The 24,328-nt window shown below is 37.1% G+C and overlaps 1 protein-coding gene across 2 annotated transcripts in view; it reads left to right on the forward strand.

Moving 5' to 3' along the window:
- The window catches only part of TPP2 (tripeptidyl peptidase 2), a 52,478-nt gene that overhangs the window by 14,365 nt on the left and 13,785 nt on the right, over positions 1-24,328 (forward strand). The window contains exons 10-24 of one of the 2 annotated variants that reach the window (XM_058824726.1): positions 745-844; positions 2,802-2,950; positions 3,077-3,192; positions 4,802-4,970; positions 6,836-6,993; positions 7,510-7,586; positions 8,403-8,509; positions 9,309-9,463; positions 10,539-10,655; positions 12,215-12,315; positions 14,285-14,381; positions 14,634-14,771; positions 16,050-16,294; positions 16,495-16,573; positions 18,436-18,474. In XM_058824726.1, coding sequence (XP_058680709.1) covers positions 745-844; positions 2,802-2,950; positions 3,077-3,192; positions 4,802-4,970; positions 6,836-6,993; positions 7,510-7,586; positions 8,403-8,509; positions 9,309-9,463; positions 10,539-10,655; positions 12,215-12,315; positions 14,285-14,381; positions 14,634-14,771; positions 16,050-16,294; positions 16,495-16,573; positions 18,436-18,474 — 1,847 coding nt within the window. The remainder of the gene's footprint in view (positions 1-744; positions 845-2,801; positions 2,951-3,076; positions 3,193-4,801; positions 4,971-6,835; positions 6,994-7,509; positions 7,587-8,402; positions 8,510-9,308; positions 9,464-10,538; positions 10,656-12,214; positions 12,316-14,284; positions 14,382-14,633; positions 14,772-16,049; positions 16,295-16,494; positions 16,574-18,435; positions 18,475-24,328) is intronic. The other variant, XM_058824727.1, reaches the window with a different exon arrangement.

Raw genomic sequence — 24,328 nt, forward strand, 5'->3', positions numbered from 1 at the left:
TAGGTTTGCTCCTGTCTTCCATCTGGAGTGAACCAGATAGAGTTTTTGTTTTTTGAGGGTAAAGCAAAATACAGCTGACAGGTTGGCTTAGTTCACACAGAGACAGCCTTGCCAAATTTGTCAGTTTGGTATGGTAGTTTTGTACCACCATGGTAGTGCTTGTGCTGTAAACAAAATCATAGCTGCAGTGTGCATCCTTGGCATTCTCTTCTACGATTGCTACTTTATCAGGCTTCGACACAGTCATTTACATACTCTGTGTGCTTGGAACTGATACCCAGTAAAGACTGTCTCCTGAGTGAGATGTGTGGATATGGTCATTGGCTCCAGGGGGTGTAGCTGGGAGCCACGTGAACATGAACCAGTTCGCATGGATTGCTCTGACGTGCAGTTGTTGTAGTTGGTGGCAGAGCAGTGTAAACATAGGAAAGAGGTGCAGGAGAGGGAGAAGAAATGTATGAGTTACCTGTTGAGAAAAAAGTGTAGAAGGTTATATTCCAACTGAATAAAAGTGAAACTTGGAAGTTTGCGTGATATTTTACTATTATACAGTGTGCACCCATCAGCATTGTTACTGCATAGCCTTGCAAAAATATCTAGATTTAATGAGATGGAAAATGTGTGTTTCCATTTTAAATGTCAAGCAAGAATTCTTCTCATAAAGAGTTAAAACCACAGAAGAATTTTACTTTAGTTCTTAATAAAATTTATATTACATCTAAAACGCTTGAATTTTTTTTACAGGTGTTGGTGCCTACGTGTCACCTGACATGATGGTTGCTGAATACTCTTTGAGAGAAAAACTGCCAGCAAATCAGTACACTTGGTCATCCAGAGGGCCTAGGTAGGTTATATTCCAAGAAAATTGATTACTTTGGGGTTCAGGTGATATAACTCAAAAATCTAAACTGGGTCACTAATACCAAAATGAACGTATTTCTTCTCTGTGAAAAGAGCATAACTAGCCTGCTCTTCTGGTAACACTTTTATATATTGGGATCTAGAACTCCTGGAGGGGAGGGAATAGCATGGACCTGCCTCAGCACAACCTGTATTTTCCAGAAAAGTATTTGGGTGCAGATCTATTCAAACACGATAAAAGTTACTGAAGGGTTGTTTGGAAATTTGTTTGGGTTTTTTTGTTTACTTTTTTCCTATAGCATTTATTTAATTAGGTTAGTGTGGTGAAGTTAAATGTGCTATAAGTGATGAAGATTAAAATAAATACTGTTACTGCAGTGGTGTTAGTTCTGTGATGGTATAATTTACTCAAGAGTGTTTTTGGGTTCAGTAGAGGTGTGAGTGGGCAGAAAAATTGCTTTCTGCCTTACACTACAGAAAATTTTCTGAAATATGTGTGAAAGAAATTTTAAGGGCAGTGTAAACTCCAATTTTTATTTTATTTCTCAGAAGCATCTGATAGTAACGTGATAGACAAACAAAAACAATAGTGACATCTTTTCTTGAGTTCTTGCTTATGTTTAGACTTTGGAATTGTTCTCTAGCTGTTCTGGTGTTTATATTTACCAGCAAGTATATTGTTTCAAGAATCTTACGATGAAAGATTGTCGTGTTTTGTGTAGGGAAAAGAGAAATGTGCTCTCTGCCCTCAGCTGAGGAAGGAAGATTGATTTATAATTAATTTTGATAGACACACACACGCACACACACATATCAATTTTGTGTGCTTAGTCACTGTGCCCTGTAAAGTAGTCAGCTGAAAGGCCAAGTCTGGCCGAAGGAGGATTCTCCTTGTTTAGGGTGCAGTATGCAGATGACTGGAGAGTTCCTTAGGTTTGCTAGAGCAGTCTTGGTGTAGGGATCAGTCTGTCCCAGTAAGCAGTAGAGGCTTTCAGGCAGATGTGCTGTGCACTGCTTGTCCCAAGGTGTTGGGATGCAGAACCTTTTTATGGATTTATATATGTCTGTCATAAAATATGTCCAAATGTCACATTGCCATTTCAAACTTGGAATATTCTGATTTCAGAGGGGTTTTAGATATATGAAGCTGTTAGTGTGGGATATAAGCACCCTAAAATATCCTGCCTCTCTACAGAACTAAATAGCTCAGGCACAGGGCTGTCCTTATTCAAGTAGTGCAATTTTTGTCTATCCAGAGCAAGAAAGATGGAGCATATCTGGCTTACAGAGTTGAAGACTAGATGTTATTCTAACCGTGCCATAGGCACACAGTTGCTCTGTTCTTAAATATGCATGTGAAAGAAGAAGTGGGGTTTAGGGATCAGGCCCAGCTGATCCTGACCTACATCTTGACATTACTTTTTATGTGTTCTCCCCTTGCCCTCTTGTCTCAGGCTTGTAAATTCAAAACTTAACCTGGTAGTGAACTATCAGCATGCAAAATTAGAAGTCTAGGTTTTGGATCTTTTCTAGCCTTCCTCCTCCTTTTACTATTTTTCTTGAGAAGTAATAACCATTGAATAGGCTATGTGGAATATGAATTTATGTATTGAAGTGTTTAATAGGTTGGTTTGTGTGCATTTTGTGATTCAAATCCCAGAAAGTATTCTGCTGGCTAAACTCAAGCCTGGTGGAGAATATTGAAGGAGTGGAAAATTTAGAAACCTCTCACTGTGAAACAGGCACAGCTGATGATTAACATGACATTTTAAATTGTTAGTTGGTGGCATGCTTTTTCTTAGGTTTAATGGGTTAATGGATTTATTGAAGTAAAATGCAGTGAGTATTCTCTAAAGCGATTTTTTTTTAATGTACTGGTAACTTTATCTTAAATTGTGAAAAAAAAAAAAGGTGTTGTAACGATTGCTTTTTAATGCTAGCACTGATGGAGCCCTTGGAGTGAGTATCAGTGCCCCAGGAGGTGCTATTGCTTCAGTTCCAAACTGGACTCTGCGAGGAACACAGCTCATGAATGGCACATCCATGTCTTCTCCCAATGCGTGTGGAGGCATTGCGCTAGTGTTGTCAGGTAAAGTGCTACAATGTTAAACATAGATGCATCATCTAAAAGAGGTTAGATACTTTTTCCTCTTAAAAACATGCTGTCACTTTCAATTATTTTGTTGTATCTAGTAACACTTATTTTTTATTTCAGGACTTAAAGCTAATAATGTTCATTACACTGTTCATTCTGTCAGAAGAGCATTAGAAAATACTGCAGTGAAAGCTGAAAACATAGAAGTATTTGCACAAGGACATGGTATTATTCAGGTATTTGAAAGCAAAAAAACCCCACTATAATATAAATAACTGCTGGCGAAAAACTAACCCACAAAACAGCCAGAACAGCTTTTGAGGTGATCTCACTCAGTTTGTTCCATGCTACTTGATTCTCAAATCTCACTGGGGGAGAGGAAGGGAATGTAGTGGGAGGGGAGGAGGAATAAGAAGGTTCTTCCAGTTTCAGCATGCAGTTACTGTAAAATAAATGTGATAACTGGACACATTCTTAGGCTGATCAAAAAGATACATGGACATAAAAGTGGCATGTACTGGTTTTTGTTACCCACATGTGGATTTAGGCACCACATGGTCACCCTAGATTCTGTACTAATGTCCAAAAATGTTTTTAAGTATTGTCAGAGACAGCTGAACTTGTTCTGTCCAGACAAAAGCTGGGACTGTCAGTTCTGGGCAGTGGAAACAGATACCCACACTGGTTCACAGAGAAGTACAGCTGCAGTTGTACAATGACTTTGCTGCAGGTCTGCACTGAACAGTCTGAGTGCTCATGGTTTCTTGTGGGCTTCAGAGTCGTTTGGAAATCTGTGATGTGATCCTGTGTATGGTAAAGGCATACTGACTGTCTCCCTATGCATTAGCTTATGTTCTTACACAGCTGGGCCTGGTTATTGCCTACAGTCACTCCTCTCCTAGTCTAATAGAAGTACTAAGATTTTTTTCTTGTGCTTCAAAATGCCAGCTATTAAATGCTTAGTCCAAAATTCAAATTCTGGAGATGCTAGAACCTAGTAGGTAATGCCTATTAAGCACATCTATAATGCTGAGTTTGATACAGAAGGCAGCAGTGGTTGTAACCATATCAAATGAAAAATAGAATGCACCAATCATACTTGGTGTTTTAGTAGCCTATGATTAAATCATGTGCTAAAATGTGATTAGAATTGATCTTGAAGACGAGGTGTTGTATGTCCACTTGTCTCAAAGGAGAGTGCCCTAATCTTCACTGGTGAAGGTACCTTGCTGTCAAGTAGAAGAGAATTTAAGATTTTTGTAGTCAGTAAAATAACAAGTGAGGTAGAGAGGTGTCTTTTTAAAACAGGAATATGAATTTTTTATGTGAGTTGATTGTGACATCTCATGTACTTAAACCCAGAGCTGGATTTCATGACCTGATTCTTTTACTTTGTATCAATATACAAGACTTGCATGGGTATTCCATTGCCATTTTTGTTAATTGCTCAGCTTCTTATAGTATAGAAGTTTTAAATGTTTTAACTAGTGTTGCTCCACCTATGAAAGAGTCACCTATATTAGAATGGTAGGTTTGGGCCTTGAAGTCCTCTTCTTCAGTGTAATGTCTGAATAGGAATCTTTTTGTGTATTTGTAGCAGAGGAGACTTGGCCTTGTTTGTTTTTTCAAATGTTCTTGGCTTTCTGGCTCTCTGTGGCCATTGCAGACTGCAAAAATTGCCTCATTTTCTGTACTGAGTGTCGTGCAATTGCATGTTGCTCAGATAGCATGTGAGGTACTTCGCTGTTTCTTACTGTGCTTGCTAAACATTTCATATTGAAGAGAATATGCATAAATTGCTATTAAGCTGAAATTTGTTAATTTAGAACTTGCTCTTTCTAACAGGTTGATAAAGCCTATGACTACCTCATTCAGAATTCATCATTCACAAGTAACATCGGCTTCACAGTTACTGTCGGCAGCAACCGTGGAATCTACCTCAGAGATCCAGCCCAGATAGTGGCACCATCTGATCATGGGGTTGGCATAGAGCCTGTCTTTCCTGAGAATACAGGTAGGAAAGAGCTTTAGTAGGTGGAGGTGCAGAGAAATCCAAATGTCAACTTGACACAAAAAGCTGTGATATGATGAGTGATAGGAGTCTGTACTGTAAAAGGAGTCAGTGTAACCATAGTTTCATGGTCAAGGAAGATATGCAAAATAAACAACTTTTCCTTTTCAACCTCAGACTTACATGCAGGGCTTTCATGTTGTTTGGGGAGACTTGCTTCAATGCTTTCTCTCACTGAAAAAAAGAGATCTCTTTGTTCTGTAGAAATTTAAAGTCACGTTGGGGAGGCTTTGGAGAAACAAAAAGAGTAACCATAGTTCCCTGATGTTTCATGAAATTACAGAAATTCAGGGTTTGTGTTGTAGATAACTTTTGGTGAAGGTTGATAACTGTTCTAAAGATGAGAGCACTTACCCAGAAATTAGTTTCTCAGTTATTTAAAGACTATAAATTCTAGACTTAGAATTTAGAGGGGCAATACAGGAATTTCCATGGATTAGATTTAGAAGGGCAGTACAGGAATTTATATGGTTTTTATTATTAAAAGGGTAAAAATAAGTTGTGCAGATGAAAATAAGGTTTAACCTTTTTTTCTGCAAATCCTTTTGCCCTGCTTTATTTAATAAAAATTGGAACTCACTGAGAATGAATTATGTTGTATTTAGAAAGGGAGCTGTGTGAGAGCTTGTTAATGAGTTTATTCCTTTCCTGAAACCAGTGGTCATCAAGAAGGTTGGCATGTGACAAAGGGATGAGTTTATTTAGGGGCAGAAAGGGTATGAATTAGGGCAGATTACTGACTCTGAATAACTTAATTGCTTGACGGCTTACATTGCAGTCAGTGCATTTTAAATTTAACGTGGCACAAAATAATTGTTCACTAAACTTCTGCAGGAAATAAGCAATCTAAAAACAGGAATTTGCAATGAATGGCTGGTCCTGGTGCATAGATGTTGTTTCCCTAGTTTTCCCTGGTAACTGTTTTCCCTAGTTATTTCTGTGCTGTGTCTGATGTCTTCAACAAGACTGAGTTTGAGAAACTCTAAATAAGAGTTTAGGGAGGCTGATGGCTCAGTTTGTCTGTTGAAGCTCTCTTCAAGCTTTTATTACTTCTGCTGTACTTATAATAGAGTGTTCTTTTCTCTGCTTAATCTAGATATGATGAAATGTCTGAAAATTAAGATAAGCTTAATTAGGACTAAAACAGAAAAAAGAAATTGCAAAGTGTCATTAATTTTTTGAGTGGGAGGAAGCTGCTGATAACGAAAACATTTCAACATTTTAGCTGCTCTGGATGCTTTTCTGCAAGCTGTGCCTTAATGCATAGCGTTTTTGGCATAAAAGCTAATTTGCAGAATCTGCCAGACTGTTTGCAAAATCTGACTAGATTATCATAGTAATTTTAGTAGACATTATGTCTTACTTAGTATGCTTTATAATGTAGTTTGGTAATTAGCATAGCGTTCAGAATCAATGTGATTGCTTTTTATTGTATTTCTCTGCATTAGGCGACAGTTTATCTGTAGAAGGAAGTTTATGCCTGCTTCCAGACTATGTTGTGGGTAACTGAAGCCTTGCTTAGCAGCCTGCCTTTGGCTTTGTCAGGCTTGACTGTTGCAGGGGAGAGGAATTTCAAAGCTGGATACCACCTTTCTTTTACTGCCTACTGTTGCTGTTCTTTTTTTGTCAAGTTAAAAGAAGTAATAAAGAACACTCCCTTTGTGCAGAATCAGAGATCCAGGGGCTCTAAGGAATTGGTTCCTATTATATTTTACCAATGTGTGTATTTTAATGGCAAATGCTGTCACAGTGGATTCTGTGCACATGTTTGTGTTACTGAATTGATTTTATAATTTGTTTACTGACAGAAAACACAGAAAGAATATCTCTCCAGCTTCATTTAGCTTTGACTTCTAATGCACCATGGGTCCAGTGTCCTAGTCATTTAGAACTCATGAACCAGTGTCGACACATAAATATTCGTGTGGATCCACGTGGCCTGAATGGAGGAGTACATTATACAGAGGTATGGAAATGCTGGTGTTCTGAGCAAGACTCTGTGCCTTTGTGTGTCCTTATGGGGTCTCTATCAACTTTTTATGGAAATGGTATTTAAGGAAATAAAATCTTTGAGCTTTACAGAACATAAAGTAGTGCTACAATGTATTTTAGTCTATACAGACTGAAGCCAAGGTTCAGCAATTGTTGGGCTATACAATGTTGCACATGTAGCACATGCCTGTAGAACTTTGAGTATCTCTGTTTGAAAAGTAAGAGCATATAGTAAACATAAGCCAAATGAATAACTATTGATTAAGTTTTTTTCCCTCTGGTGAAATGAGTCAAAATGGGAAAAATATTTTCTTTTTCCTCAGTGATTGTTGGTATTTTACTGTTTCTAGGGTGACAGTGCTCAAATGACATTTTCTTCTCGGTGACAACTACAAAGATTCAAAATACTTTGCAACTGGTTTAAGTTGAATGTTGTCTTCTATAGTTTGATTTTGACCAAAGATTGAGTTGTTGTATTTTATTTTGTTAGGTGTGTGGATATGATACAGCAATGCCTAATGCAGGCCCTTTGTTCAGAGTTCCAATCACTGTTGTTATACCAACAAGGTGAGTAAGTCCAAAACTCTTGAGAGTTTCTACAAAAATCTGAAAAAATTCTTACAGCAGGCTTATGCAGTTGTGACATTTTTTAATAGTTTGGTCATGACAACAGTGTGTCCTGCTGGGCTTAGCCACAGTGGCAGCAGCTTCCTGTTCTATCAGCATACAGATGCCCTCTGGCTTGTTGACCAAATTATCAATCAATGTACTGTTCATATGTGTAGGTCAGCTGGAGTTTGGTTTTTCATTTCTGCCTAGGAACTAGAGTACATAGAGCCAGAGGGCATTATTGGACCCTTGTGTACATTGGGATAGTCTTTGATCATGACTTAATACAGTGAGTTTAGAGTTGGTATGGTGCCCATCATTGGGTTAAAAATAAGACTTAAGTGATGTTGATAAGGAAGGAGAATATTTTATTAAACCTGTTTGGTGGACAGTCTGCCCTGAGGGGGAAAGACAAAGTAACTGTTCTCTCATTCATTCATGGAAATATTGCTACTTCCATACCTTAGCTCACTTCAGTGGCAATTCGCTCAGCCAGGAAAAACAGATCCACTGAAAATGAGGATTTTGTGATACTTCTGTTTAGTCACTGTAATTTTTGGGATGGTATTTACATAGTGTGGTGGAGCTGACATTTTGAATCTTTTTGAAATGCTGTACTGCCAGATTCTGTATTATTAGGATTAATATAATTGGTGTTAAAGACTAAATATCCTCATTGTACACACTTTTGGAGTATTTTTGCATTTTAAAATCCTTCAAAAATTGGCTTCACAGCTTGTTTAACTACTATTTGTGTTTCCTTTTGACATACAGAGTAGATGAATCATCAAGCTATGACCTGACATACACAGATGTTCATTTTAAACCTGGTCAGATCCGAAGGCACTTCATTGATGTTCCCCAGGGAGCTACATGGGCTGGTAAGGAAAATGACCACATTACCTAAATAAAAAATTGCATCTGTCAGACTTGACAAAGTTGGTTTTAAATAATTTTGAGTTCTGCCTGAATAAATACTGAAGGGGTTTTGGCCCATGAATATGTAAATATTTGTTTGATTTTTAACCTCTTAGATGAGTAATTTTGAGTTATTTCATGGTTTTTGGTATAGTAGGATCTTGATTCTAAGTCTTAAAGAAACCAGCCAATAACATTCTAAAGTGGTTGCCTATGCCTGGAGGAATGCCCCATGTTTATGGAAAAGTATCACTGTCTGAGGCTTACCTAGTTTTTAAGGTATATGGATGTAGTGTTGAAGGAAGTCATAACTGAAGAAAATGTGATTTTCACAATGGGTAAAAAGCTCATAATTTTGCAAGAAGGGAAAAAAGGGTTTTTTTTTCCTTTGTCTTTCTTTGTGAGATTACTAAACAATAGTCCTTTCAAAAATCTTTCATTCAGACTGAAGTTTGTGATAGGACTCTTAATTTGCAATTTAGCAATCTGTCCTATACAGGTGATTCATCTGTACTATCTGATTAATTTTGACTGTTTAATTGAGATTTATTTCTCTTTAACCATCCTCTGAACTTAGCTAGTTTTCCTTTAACCTGAAAGAGCTTTTGAAATTAACTGATGTATAAGCATTTTTCACATGTGGAGCCACTTTGGGTACTGCGTAACTTCTTAAATTGCAAATTGCTTGTAAAAGTAATGTTTCTCTGCTTTTCTTCTAAAATTCTTGTGTCTTCAGACTAAGTTTCTTTTTCTTTAATCTAGAAGTGACAGTGTGTTCATGTTCAGCTGATGTGACTGCCAAGTTTGTGCTTCATGCTGTTCAACTTGTGAAGCAAAAAGCATACAGAAGTCATGAGTTCTACAAATTTTCATCCTTACCAGAAAAAGGCTCAGTGATTGAAGCATTTCCTGTCTTAGTAAGTTACCTTAGGGTGGGGTAAATAAAATAATGTATCACTGCAGTTTAACAACTTTTTTGGGAGTTTATTTCCTAAAAAAAAACCCACAAACCCAAGACTTTTTGTGTTTATTGCAGTAGTCAGTGCAACTGATTTTCAGTTTTGAAAAGATCTCTAACAGCTTGCTAATGTTTCTGAGCTATTTAGTAATATAATACATGTTAATCTCTGTAATTTGTTTGTACTTGTTCATGCAGAGCAGTTTGTTTCCCTTTCAAATAGGAGCTATGCCTTGTTGGATAGTTAGCATATTTTGCCTTTAGTGATTAATGCAGTAGTCTGGGACACCTTCATCTTGAAGCCAGAGGTAACTGCCTGGCTCACATTCATACATCCCAGGTACAGGAGTCTTAGCTTGGATAATGCTAGCTCAAAGAGTCCAAAACAGTCAGGGAATGAACTAGCAGTTCAGGGGCTTAGGTTTAATTGTATAGCTCTAATGCCAAAGAGTAGTTATAATTTCTCTGCAATTCAGTCCCTTACCCTCTGGTGGAGGACCATAAGTTATGTTGGTCCCATTGACACATTATTTTGTCATGTTATTTAAAAACCAAAAAAAGAAAAACCCAGAAGACCCCACCAACCAGGCAAAACCAAAACTAACTCAAACATCTCAAGTTTTGTGTCATCTTACTTAGGGAGTGAGTGAGATTTCTTTTTTTAATGCATATTTTTTAGGGGACACACATGAAACTGATCTATGAGCTAACCTGTCTGCCTAGTTTGAGGGATAAAAATAAAAGACAGAACATTTAAAAGCAGTACTTTCCTCTGTAGGGTGTACCCTGGCACTCCTTGTTTTGAAGCATTTTTCAGTCATGCTGTTTTGTTGGAATTGTCTTATGTTTTCTGAACCAAGTATAATGTCTTACTTGATACTCTACAAATCTGTACAATTGGAGTAAACTGGACATAAGAAGTCTTTTTTGAGTTGTACTCCAGTCCTTTTTGTTTTTGTTGGGTTTTGGGAGGCTGGGGTCAGTAGAAGAGGAAGATGGGAGCTGGAGTCTAACTTTGTGCTTTTCTTACCCAGGCTGGAAAAACCATTGAATTTTGTGTTGCTCGGTGGTGGGCAAGCCTTAGTGATGTTAGCATTAATTACACAATTTCCTTCCATGGTGTACTTTGTGGTGCTCCTCAGCTAAACATGGTAAGTTTTCCAGAGTGCTTATATTGAATTACTATGAAATCCTTTGGTTTCCCAGAAAAAAACCAGCTTTTCTTCCTTATTGACTGAATTTAGAAACAGTGAAAGTATTTTTGTACATGAGATTTTCATGTTCTCTCTTAAAAGTTGTTAAGTTGGAGTTCAGTTCCAGAGAAATGCCAGTTACCGTTATTTGTGATTTTTTTCTATGCCTTTTCATTATAAACCACTAGTGAAAAAAGAAAGGAAAAAAAAACCCAAACAAAAAATCTAAAGTCAACACCAGTACATAAAACATAGTAAAAGGCTGAAAGTAGAAATATGCTTACCAAGTGGTTTATGTAAATAAACTTTGCTGGGACCACAGTTCTTGTAATGAAATATCTAAGCTACCATTTCTAAAACAACAGCACTCTGTATACCATATTCAGAGTAAAATTTCCTTAAAATTTATTTTCTATTCAGTGTTCTGTTGAGATGTGGGGATTGGCTTGAGTCATCATTTAGGGCAGTTGAAGGTTCAGCGGGTGGGGCAGTGTAATGATTCCTAATGGTCTGTGATACTTAAGGATTGAAAAAGTTGCTTAAAATGTTAGTGTGACATCTAGAGTACTTTGTCTTGGTCCTGTGTTCTTTGCTGTCCTATGCAGCCTTGGCTTGGCACTGCCTCCCTGAGGGAGGAGAGTGCTCTCTGAGAGCTGGTACCTGCATGAAGCAGCAGCATGCCAGTCTGTCTTGGCTCCTGCCTTTCTTTCAGCTAAAGGCCAGAGCAAATTGTAGCTCTCCTGTGGGTGAATTTGGATGTATTCAGCCTCTGAGAGCTGAATAAACTGAGGAGGAAAGAGTGGGTAGTGTGTCAAGGTAACAGGTCTTGAACTGGCAGAACAGAAAAAGAAAGAGCTGTTGGTGATGGTGTGCACAGAAGCTGCCCTCAGCCCAGCAGGATTGTACCAAATGAACAATGGACACTGAAAAATAAGAGAATGCAAATAGTCTTGATGTTCCTTTTTGAGCACCAGTAACTTCCATAAAATAAATTTCAATAGTGTTCACATACTAGTGCCTTTGTCATGGGATACTGCTGGAAATAAACTTTTTGAATTATTTTGCCCATAATCAAGTCTATGTATGCAGTATTGTTTCTCTTTTTCAGAGTTAATCTATTCTGTAATAATAGTCCTAGGAAGCACCACAAAATACTAGTTTTAATATTCTCTATTGTATATATTGAATTACATATTTAAGGTAAATCATCCTAAATGCACAAACAAATGCAGTCCTGCCTGTAGTATGACTTACTAGTTCTGTACAAAGTATTTAAATTAGGAAATGAAAAGATGAGCAAGTGAAGCTTAAGTTTTATAAATAAAAGTTTTGCAAGTCCCAGTATTATCTGCTGTTGTAAAATAGAGATGCACTTGTGACGCTTTCAAAATGACACAGTATTACTTGCTAAAGTATGAATAACTACAGCTTATGTTGTATTTTTGAGGATCATGATAGATGGTCCTCATCTGCTGTTGTAAGTGCACAAACATAATTGTTGTGTACTCTTCTTCTAGCACGCTTCAGAAGGCATCGTACGGTTTGATGTTCAGTCCCTGTTGAAATACGAAGATATTGCTCCATGCATAAATCTGAAAAGCTGGGTTCAAACACTCAGGTAGAGTTTCTGGGGAACTGTTTTGAGAGACTGGGAAAACTGCTCATATCTAGAGTTAAAATAGTAACACATTAGCAGTGAAATTCAGGATTACAAAAATATTCTTGTCAATTCAAAGTAGCTTTGGAAGCATCAATTAATTTGTCAGCATCAGTCAATTTGTCAGCATCAGTCAATTCGTCAGCATTCTCTTCTTTGTGGTGACTTTCAAGACAAATTACTTTCCTTAAACTAATTTGAAAGAAGAAAAATTTACAAAGATATTCCACTGCTTCCAGACACTTAGATGTAAAAGGTACTTTAATATCTAAAGAAAAAAAAAATTTAGAGATATTGGAGTTATTATGTGCTACTATTTGTTGTTTTGGTTTTTTCATTTTGTTTTGTTGGGTTTTTTTTGGCTTGTTTTGTTTTTTTTTTTTTTTTTCCTAAACAGCTGCTTGGGATCCTGCCAAATTTTGGCCTGGGAAAACCATCGTCTCTGTCTTGCTTGATTTAAACTATTTTTGTAGAATCTGGTGCAGATTTTTTGAGGAAAACTGTGTTTACCTTGTTAGTTTAACACATGCTGATTTAGGGAAAGAATTTTGCTGGAAAATTTCTAGACAGTGCAGCAGTGATTAAAGCTGCCCACTTCAGAAGAATAAAGTGATACTTTTGAGGTAATTTCACAGTGGTCAGTAATCTGAAGTTTTCCATTATTTGGGCCTGTGAGTGGAGACTTTTAGCTCTGTCTTGTGCTCTTGGGTACTTGTAACTGGAATTGACTAATTGGAATTGCCAGGAGTTTAATGAACATATCACCTAATGTTAGATTCAGAAATAATCCATTTGATGTGCTGTAAATGAGGTAATAATACAGTGCCTTAATATGTGCCTTATTCTTGGTTGGAAAAATGGATGTGCTCTTTACTCCCTCATCTGACAGTAAATGAACTGCAATTAAGTAAACTATGGATAAATACTTATGTATTTAAATCAAGGCAGGAATAGTATCTCTTGAATGAGCTAATGAGTCATGACAGAGAGAATTACTGAATGGCTTTTCATTCTGTCTCTTGTTTCAAGTGCTTGGAGGCAGGGTGAATGTTAGGGAGACATATCATGTCATATGTGGTATTACTCAGTTCTTAAGACTTCTGTCAGCAGTCTATCCAGTGTCTGCCAGACTAGGAAACCTGGGTTAAGCAGACTGGTGGTCTGACCCAGCACCATATCTTAATGGGTGGCTAGTCTGTGCCCTTGGACAGTGAAAGAGCTGGCAGAACCTTAGAGACTAATTCTCATCATGTAGTTAGAGGTTATCTCATTTAATAAATGAAAGGTAAACTTAAATGATGCCAGACCACCCTGATTCTGCTATTTTTTATCTCTGAAGCTTAGATTTTTTTCCTATATCATTATTATTTTGTTTACATTTTTTGATGTTTAAGATCTAAAATGCTTGGCTGCCCTGACCTTTTGACTGCTTTTCCCAAGTGTGTCTGATTTAATATACACACTCTGTAGTGTACTTTTTTCTGTGTTACTATTAAATTACTTTTAAGGCTTCTTACATTCTCTGAAGACACAACCTTCTATAAAAAGGAATTATCAATTGTTCTGTCTTCTAATTGCAGTGCCGTTAATCAGTTTTGAAAACAAGTATTGATTTCAGCATGGATACTAGAAATGTAACCTGATTTTTTTTTCTCTTAAACTTAATGGCCTTTAATTTTGAGCATTTGGACATGCCTACTACATTGTTTTCCTTTTTATTTTCTGGCAGTGTCTGTAGTGTCACTAAACTTTGTTTTTTGGACTGACATTAATTTTAACTGAGGAATTAATGCTGCTTGGATAGTTACAATATATGAGATATTATGGCATGTGCTGAATTCAGTTGTATCTCAGAACATGCTTCTACTTAAGCAAGACAAATTTTGATAGAGGATGTTTCTCAAGAGAACCTTTTGTTGTTTAACTGCAGACCAGTGAGTGCAAAAATAAAACCTTTGGGATCCAGAGATATTTTACCAAATAATCGTCAATTGTATGAGATGATTTTGACCTATAACTTCCATCAGGTAAGGGTTATGTTTAAAGTTATTAAACACATCATGTTTTCTTTAATCAGGTCATAATTTTAACTGGCTTTCTCTCAGAAAGGAGGTTTGGGGTCACACTCTAGGCTCCCTACAGTCAAAATTCTGATTTGGTCCACTTTAAAAGCTACTGTTGCTTGAAACATGCTACAGTTATCTTTTTGAATATGTATCTAAGGATTGTACTTGTTTTATTCTGTAGTAGATTAAATGCTTTTACCTTTCTTTTAACAGCCTAAGAGTGGAGAAGTAACTCCAAGCTGTCCACTTCTTTGTGAATTGTTGTATGAATCTGAATTTGATAGTCAGCTCTGGATTATTTTTGACCAGAACAAAAGACAAATGGGTTCAGGAGATGCCTATCCACACCAGGTACAGAGTAATGTATTTATTTTACCTTCTTTTTGCTGAAGACTTTTGAAATGTTCATTTTTTTTACCTTCAAGGCCTCCTGTTAGCTCTTTACATTTCCTGATGCATAATTTTAATGTTCTTATGTAGTCACAAGAAGTCATACAAGGTTCAGTGATGATGTATTTGTATCAAAAAAAGGTAAGTGTCCATGAAATAGAACTTTTTTTTTCCTGTCCTGCAGAAGGAGAAAGAGGAAAAGCTGTTAACTTCTGATTTCTTGTGATTTTGTCTGGTGCTTTTCAAGAAATGAGTTCAAAATTGTGTTGTTCTTTGGTTTGTTTTTTTACAAACACAATGCCTTAAACTTTTCTATGCTGGGTGGAAGATCTGACTTGTGTGCTGATAGAGCAGGGGCTTCTGTATTCATGAACACTGTCCTCTGTGCTGTTGATATCTTCAAACAGCCTTTTTAGTGCTTCAGCTTTGTTTGCTTCCCGTTGCCATCCTTGAAAGAGAAGTTTTTTTGCACAACACTTGTAGATACTCTACCCTCTGCGGGAATCTCTTTCTGCCTTAACAGACTGTGTGTGTGCCTGGATCATGGGGGAAGTAGGGAGAAATAAAAAAAATATTTTAAAAAGGGAAAAAGTCATAAAAGAAACATTATTCATAATTTTTTGTTTGAAACTGTATTTTACCAGTATAAAATCACAGTTGAACATCATCAATGTAATGGTAATTTTGATAGATTGATTATTCTGGAAGTGTGCAAAAGATAGTTTCAAGAGATGTGCTTTACAGTTTATAAATTATTTTCAGCAATTGCATTGTGTAAGCTTCTGTTCCTTAACCTTAATTTTTAAGATAATATAAAATCTAAACATCACCCTAGTGCTTTGTTATTTAGACCTGGTGAACTATCATGCTGTAAATCTCTGATGTTCTGCATCATAGGATGATTCTAAAACAATTCTAAAATATTTAATCCAGAAAAAATACCAACAGGAAGCATCACTCCCTAGCCAGGAAGAGGGATATTCTAGGAGCTCTGGGTAGTTCTGAGTTGTTGTTCCTTTCTACTTGGGGCTGCTTTCTGTTTTAGTGTAGCAGTATCAGAAAGGAGACTTAGCATACTGTTGCTGGAATGTGTGCAGATATGTGTTGCCCTGTCAGGTTGATAAAAATTTTTAAAGAATGCTTTCAAAACATGACAGTCTTATTTCTGGGGTTTGGAACCTTTTTTTATTAATGGTAAAATATTGAATCTTGGCATTTATGAGAACTTCTTTCTTTCAGTATTCTGTGAAACTGGAAAAAGGAGATTACACTATTCGGTTACAAATTCGTCATGAGCAGAACAGTGAGCTGGATCGCATCAAAGACCTGCCATTTATTGTTTCTCATAGGCTGTCTAGTACCTTAAGCTTAGATATTTATGAAAACCATAGCCTTGCTCTCTTAGGGAAGAAGAAATCCAACAGTTTGACATTACCACCGAAACACAGTCAGCCATTCTTTGTTACATCCCTGCCTGATGACAAGTAAGTTACAAAGTGTTGTTTTTCTCATCTGTGTCTAGGCAGCTGCCTCTGCTCCTCACTAAAATGATACTTTAATTGTGTCTTCCTGTCCAGGCTTGGTTATTCCTCCTGTTGCTCTTTTCCTGTTTGGTGTCTTTATTGAGTTTCCATGGAACCTTAGTGAGCCTGGTTTTAACACTGAACTTACTTTCTTTAAACAGAATACCTAAAGGAGCAGGACCAGGATGTTATCTTGCAGGAAGTCTTACTCTGTCTAAAACAGAACTTGGAAAGAAAGCTGTGAGTATATGGAATGGATGACGGGGGTTTTTTCTGAATTTTTTTTCTAGCAAGCAAATTGCATGCCAGGAAGTGCTGTTATGTATGGGATTAGTACTTTAAAGAGCATTAGGTTTGGAAACAAAATACATTTTAGAAGCAGTTGTTTCATTATAAAGTAAGCATAACTTCTAAGTAGTTCTATTATTGTTTTCATCTTCTAATTTCAAATTTAATTGCATTTTCTGAATTTTGAGTTCTAGTTATTTTGCTCTAAAATCCTTTATTTCTAGAAGCAACTGCTTTCTTGTTGGTGTGGAGGCTTTAAAATTGACCTTATGTAACTCCCTAGCTTAATGTAATTTTTGAATGAAAAATACATGCATATAGTGTTATGTGCATGTTGGTTCTGTAATACTCTTTGTTGCATGCATGCAATATTCAGCAGAAACATGAGCTTTCTAAACACATATATGTTACTGTTACCAAGTAATAGGAATTTAACTGACCCAAATGCATAAACAGATTCTCTTACCTGCTACACACTTGTTGTCAACCACTGGTATGATTGTATGCTTCAACAGAATGGTATAAGATCTTTGTGTGTGAGGCTAGAAAAAAAAAGACTTTTTTTGCTCATAACACAGCACCCTGTGAAAAATGTTTTTTAACTTGTATGACTCTGTGATGCAACAGTGATTATAGTAACTGTCACTTTTCTGTGTATCTGGTGCTACAGTGCTTAGAAGATTGCCTTAGCTGTTTTTAAACAGATGGTAAGCCTAAGACTAAATTTTAGTCAATCCTGATGATTGTTAGTACTCAGTGATAGTTGATCTATGTGCATATACCACTAGATGTGGCTGAACAACATGTATAAAACGAGGGTATGTCTTCATAGAAAATAAGTTTCTGAGAGTACGTTGGCATGTACCTTTAGATACTGTTAAGCATAAAAGTTTAGTTAATTCAATCTAAATGGTTGTACTTTTGGGGCAGATTGCATGTAACTGCAGATGATAACGTATTAGGAGAATTTATTTATCAGTGAGGAAAAACCCAGTAACTAGGAGCTCTAAAATACCTAGTTTAATATTTCTTTGTGGTACCTGTGAGGTTGCAAGTGTGCTTTTATGAAATCCATGATAATTTAGTTTCCCTAGCTAGAATTGTGCACTTCCTTGAACTATTGGTTGCATTATTGCATATTTTATTTTAAAACCAGACTAAATGGCTATATACAGTGGTTTCTGGGATATGAAGCAGTAGATAGGTACATACAGCCTGTCAAATTTCATATGATAGAGAATACTTAAGACCTTACACAGGAAGAAATTCCAGCTGAGGTATTCCCCATGTCATAGCCAAAGGCATTATTGTTATGGTCATATTTCAATGGAAAAAGGATGGTATCAAATAGCAATTGGTACTTTCTGCTGCCTTTAGTGAACCTCAATATATACCAGGAGACAAAAAAGGAGGACTAGGCAGCAAAGTTGTCTCTAAGTCAGTGAGTGGATGCAAGGTAAGGGAACATGTATCTTAATTTGTCTGTATTTACTATGAAAGAGAGCAATGCCACTGAACAGTCAAAAATCTAAAATTCTGAGGCTGAATTTCTGTAATTTATTTATTGAAGCTAAGTGGTTAACAACACTTGCTTATATTGCAGGAGTAATGGATCGTATATACAGTGATGCATTGGTTTATTGATTATAAAAACCTGAAAGAGCATGCTTTAAGAGCATGTTTGATCATACATGTGAATCTCTAAAAGTTGGAAATCTGTAGGTTGGAAGTATAACTGTAATTGTACAGAGAAGGTGTCTCCATCCTGTGTGGTGTGTGCATGTTTTCTTACAGTATGTTATTCTAACTCCCAGGGGCAGTCTGCAGCAAAGCGACAAGGAAAATTTAAAAAGGTACTGAATGTTAGTTTTTGAAAAAGATATATACTGAATTCTTTTTGCATATGACTTAAAGAATTTGTCTACCAGTCTTGGTTTTTAATTTGTCTCCTTCATCTACCTGCTTAGACCTCAGTTATTTACTTCAGCACCTTATGTTTACTGGTAGAATGATAAAACACTACTGTAACACATAGCTGAGAGGCACGTGAGCATCTGTATACTTCTGCCATAAGTGCTGTAAAAATGCATGTGCTGTTAGTGATCTGCAATTTTTCTTGTTCTCAAATACTCAGGAATGTTCAGTGTTTGTGGTCAAGATTTTTTGTGGCGAGTGTTTCTGCCTATTTTGTCTGCAGATTGAGAATCAAATATGAACTTCAAATTGAATAATTGAATATCTAACTGTATTCCCAGTCTACTAAATTGATAGTTGTCTTCTTTACAGTCATAAAAAACATACAAGGAAGCTAGAGTTTATACAGTCATGTAGCAGGTAGTAGTAGTCACAGAATGAATTTTGGCACATGTATCAGATAGTTTAGAGAGGGGTTGACTTTTAGTCTAACAGAGTTTAGTATTGTTCTTTCTTGCATTGTCACGTCAGATAATACAATATTTTACCAGCAGTCAGCGTAAACCAGTTTATTTAAAAAAATGCAAAAATATATTTAACTAAACTACCTACATAAGGTTACTGGGTTTTTTCTTGTTCTTAAGTTGTAAAGGTATTTACTTTCTGTTGATTTCAAGGTACTTTGTTCTGGAGTGACATGCAGATTAGCCAGGATTCCTGTTGAGAACTGTGAATAATGTAGTTTATAGTAATGCTCTGTTATTCTGTGAATAGTAAACTGGAACCTGAACCTGCTAACTTACTCTCATCTTGGTGTAATAACCTTGAAGGAATGAGATTAAGCTTTCCAAGAAGGATTTTAGTGTATGTTGCTGAGTTTTATTTTCATACCTGAAAATCACGCAGATCGCTTTCAGAAAGATAATTTAAAATCCCATGTGAATGCATGACTTCCTGGTGAATAGGGTATAAGATTTTCACTAAGTGAATCTCTAATAAGGGCATTAAACTATAATAATAATAATACAATTTAAATTACAAAACCTATTAAACAGATTCCAGAGGTTGTGGGTTTTTGGGGGGATTTTTTGTTGATTTTTTTTTTTCTTCTTTGGTTCTAGAACAGAGATTTGTTTTTAGATCTGAGCCCTAAAACCACCCAAGCCAAAATGAAAGCGGTCCTTCTTGTTATTTCCATCTGTTACTCATCAGTGTACTAGCAGCAGCTAGTGGATTTCTTCAGGGCTCCATTTTCAGCCCTTCATGTGCTCTTCAGCATCTTCATAACGAGTTGTACACAGGACTGGAAGGGATACTCAGCAAGTCCACAGACAATGCTAAATTGGGAGGAGCTGTTAAAGGCAGGGAGGCCCTGCAGAGAGACCTTGACAAAATCTGGTGCTGGGCAATCACAGCCCATAAGAAATTCAGCAAGGGAAAGTGCTGGATTCTGCACCTGGGCTGGGCCAATCCTGGATGTACAGTACAGACTGGGAATGAGATGCTGGAAAGCAGTGCCATGGAAAGGGACTTGGCCATCCTGGTTGACGGGAAGTTGAGCGTGAGTCAGCAGTGCCCTGGCAGCCAGGAGGGCCAAGCGTGTTCTGGGGGGCACCAGGCACAGCAGCACCAGTGGGGTTGTCCTGCTCTGCTCTGCACTGGGGTGGCCTCACCTTGAATATTCTGTGCAGTTTTGGGTGCCACAATATCAGAAAGATTTTAAACTATTAGACAGTCTCCAGAGGAGGGTAATGAAGATTGTGAAGGGCCTTGAGGGGAAGCTGTATGAGGAGTGGCTGAGGTCACTTGGACTATTCAGCCTGGAGGAGACTGAGGGGAGACTTCATTGCAGTCTGCAACTTCCTCATGAGGGGAAGTGGGGCCACAGGCACTGGTCTCTTCTCTGTGGTGACCAGTGACAGGACTTGAAGTGGCCTGAAGTTGTGTCAGGGGAGGTTTAGGTTGGATATTAGAAGAAGGTTCTTCACCCACAGGGTGGTTGGGCATTGGAACAGGCTCCCCAGAGAAGTCACGGCATCAACCTGACAAAGTTCAAGAAGCATTTGGACAATACTCTTGGGCACATGATGTGACTCTTGGGGATGGTGCTGTGCAGGGCCAGAAGTTGGACTTGATGATCCTTTTGGTCCCTTCCAATTCGGCATATTCTGGGAAATAAAACACAGTGTAGTTCAGGGCATTGTTCTGTAAGAGCTCCAATAATTAATGCATTTTGCTGAGAATGCAACTCAAAGGCCTTCCTAGTTTAAAAATGTTGGTATTTACTCTGCCCTGTCATAGATTTACATGCAGTTAAGGTGTTTTCCAGCACAGAAAACTTGTTTACATATTTCTTCAGTGATGCAGTCAGTCAAAAAAATATGTGTAGATATTTCATATTTTTCAAAGATAGGACTAGGCCCTCTTGTGAGATTAGCAGCCCTCTTTGCCACAAGGGCCCACTGCTGATTCATGTTCAACCTGGTGTCCACCAGGATGCCAAGCTGCTTTCCTACTGGATGGCTCCCAGCATGTAGTATGCATGGATTTATTCTTGTCCAGTTCTTGCAATTATCTTTGTTGAATTTCACGAGGCTCCTGTTGGGCCCATATCTGCAGCCTTTTGAGGTCCCTCTGGATGGCAGCAGACTCCCTGGCATCTCAGCCACTCCTGCCACTTTGGTGTCACCAGCAAATGTGCTGAGGATGCCTTCTGCCTCCATCATCCAGGTAACTAATGATGACATCAGACAGGGTTCAATCCAGAATTGACCCCTAGGGCACAAAATTAGTTACTGACCGCCAACTGTGTGTCACTGACCACCCTCTGGGCCCAGATGTTCAGCAGGTTTCAATCCACCTGACTGCATCTCTGCATAAAAATAGCCTAGGTTTCCAAAGATAGTTAATTATTTTATACTGTACAAAAATGTCAAGGGGCTCTTGCCACATAATAAACAGGTGTCTTTGTTTTCATTTGTAACACAGGTACAATCTGATTACTTTTTCTCCTGGTCTCCAAGCTTTGTCCAGAACAAAGTTAGAATGAAAAACATATAATTGACTTTTTCAGTCTGTAAGAATGACTTTTTGTTGGTTTACATAATGCAGCTTTTGAACAGCAGTATGTAACAATTAGCCAAGGGTGTGAAAGTTTCTATACCATTTTCCCTATTCTGCTATCCTTTCTTCCAGTTTAAAGCAAGAAATGTATTATGCAAATATTGATAAGTACTAGTGGAAGACTAATAAATACCACTGTGAAGTCAGATAAAAGGGTGACTTCCTTTGAGCATTAAGATACTATCCCTGTTTAACCATGAGGCATTCAAAAATAGGATTAAGTGTGTGTCTGATAAAATTTTGTGTAAGCCTGCCTGGTGACTCCAAGAAGCTTTATTAATTTTCCACTAAATGAGAGTTGCCATAAAAATAAGGAACACTGCACAAATTGTATGAATCTTAAAACAGATTTAAATTCCATATGTATATTCATCTGTATGTGCAAATAGGCATTAATTTGAAGATACTTATTAAATGGAAAATGAGACCTGGGATGTGTTCCTAGAGGGAGCTTTTTTTCCTGTGGTTAGCTTTGCTATGAAAGCTTTGAAGTACAAATAACCATAGTTTTGTACGTATTTTACATATAAACTACTAGGTGGTAAAACACCAGACAGAAATCAAAATTGAAATCTTGAAGCCAAATTAACTGTTAATTAAGCTCTTTAAGAGATGAGTGTTTTGATGGCACTGTGCTGGTTTATGTGTGTAGTTTGTAGTTCAGTTAAAAGTTAACCCCCAGTGAGGCTTATGAGACTCCACAGAGTGCACTGACCGAAATGGGTATCCTGTATGCATCACAATTTCTCAATGCTGCATATCTTTTTAGTGGATAAATTTGAAAGTTTCCCTAATTTTTTTCAGTGGATGATAGGCTCGCTTGCTGTCTTTCTCTGTCTATAGCTCTCTATCTTCTTATAGGTATATATAAATTGAAATCCAGTACACTACTCTAGGAATTCTGTTCCTGTCAGAGAGAAATTCAAATAAGAAAACAGATTAGACTGTTGATTTGTGAAAAGCTGCCTTTATTCTCCTTATTCTCTAATGGCGAATGTTTCTGTAATGGGAATGACAGTGCCATTCTGAGATCTTCTGTACCTAGGGAGTTGCCAAGTGTTATAAATGTTCCTAGTGTTTGCAGATAAAATAAATAAGGCTTCAGTTCCTCTTAATGCCCTGTAATAGTTAGTTAAATATGATAATAACCTAAACTTTATTTATCCCATGAAATAATTTAGAGGTCTATAGTGATGTCTGTTCTGTAAGCTCTTTTGAGAGGAGGGTGCCTGGGTCTGAAGCTCATTGTTTTCCTTTGAGTGGTCATAGCTTGTAAGGCTTGCAGAACCTCATGAGACCAAAAGTACCTATGTGATAAAACAGGGAGATGACTTCTTACTGTTGATGGTTTAGCTACACAGAGTTAGTTTCTCAAAATGCAAGTGTTCATCCATGTAAGTGAGATTTTGTTAATCCAATTATATTTGGCTTGAAACAAACCAGAGTTGTAGAGCCTTCTCATATAGACAAGGCTTGAGAATGCAGAGGTGTCATCTACATATATAACTGCAAAAATACGCTGCCAAGTGAAATGAAAATTGACTTTCAAAAAGGAAGTCCCCAACTCTTGGAAGAATGTTTCTTAGGCAGGTTTTTTTCTTAGGAAAATACTAGTCTCGATAGAGGACATCTTTTAAAAGATATTGTAAATTAAGATTTTTGTGCTGAACTTGCTTCTTAGACTTCTTAAAATGTTTTTTTTTGCTTTAGTGAACTATATTGTTGCTTTCTACTGTTCTAATTACCTTAGTGAACCCCACACCATGTTCCTGACCTTTTTCTGTATGTACTTACTTCCATTACCTGTTATGTTATGCTCTGGCCTAGGTCTTACTGGAGGCTCATTTAGTTGTATTCACTGGTTGTTCGCTTCATACTTGCAATGCATGTGTGCAAGATAGTTCCTTAATGCAGACTAGTTATCTGAACTAGTTTTCAAAAAAAAATTATTTAAATGTCCATGTTGTGATTCTGTGATTTCATATTAAGTAGCTGGAAATTTTTTTTAAGGGAATATTGAAGTCACTTTTACCAATATTGTGTTCAGTAACCTACAGCAGGATGCTGGTCTGCTTGAACTTTAAGTTCAAATAAAATTTTTCTGCAGCATGTTTTTTTAATGTTTCAGAAGTGTAGTGTTGAAGTCAAATTCTGTCACCATTTTACTTGCTATTTCAGTAACTTTAACTCCATTTTGTACACAAGGGTTCATTTTACTACACAACACTGACCTGGTTTATGGGAAGCATTCCCACAAATGTATTCTGGAATAATTGGTAAGAATAATTAAATTGCCACAGTAATTGAGTATGCAACTCAATATTTTGCACCATGTTGCAACAGAGTATCTGGAGGATTTAAACTTACATGATCTTCTCTGTGAATTATCCTGTATGTAAAGTCATGGGACATGTGCCCTCGCTGTTCAGGGAAAGGCTTGTGTAAAGACTGCAACATTAAAACCAAAACAAACAAATGGCCTCACCCAGCAGTTTGATGTTTTAGAAGCAGTGGATAGAATCTAATGCTACCTTATATGTAAATTGTCAGGAAATGAACTTCAAGAACATGGTCTGAGTTAGGATTTTCCTTTTAAATATCTGTAATTGGTTTTCTCATGGTGGTTATTGATTAGTGTAGCATGAACTCAATCTGTAGTCATATTTCTAT

This window comes from Ammospiza caudacuta, chromosome 2 (assembly GCF_027887145.1).
Source record: "Ammospiza caudacuta isolate bAmmCau1 chromosome 2, bAmmCau1.pri, whole genome shotgun sequence".
In the NCBI taxonomy this organism is placed as follows: Eukaryota; Metazoa; Chordata; class Aves; order Passeriformes; family Passerellidae; genus Ammospiza; species Ammospiza caudacuta.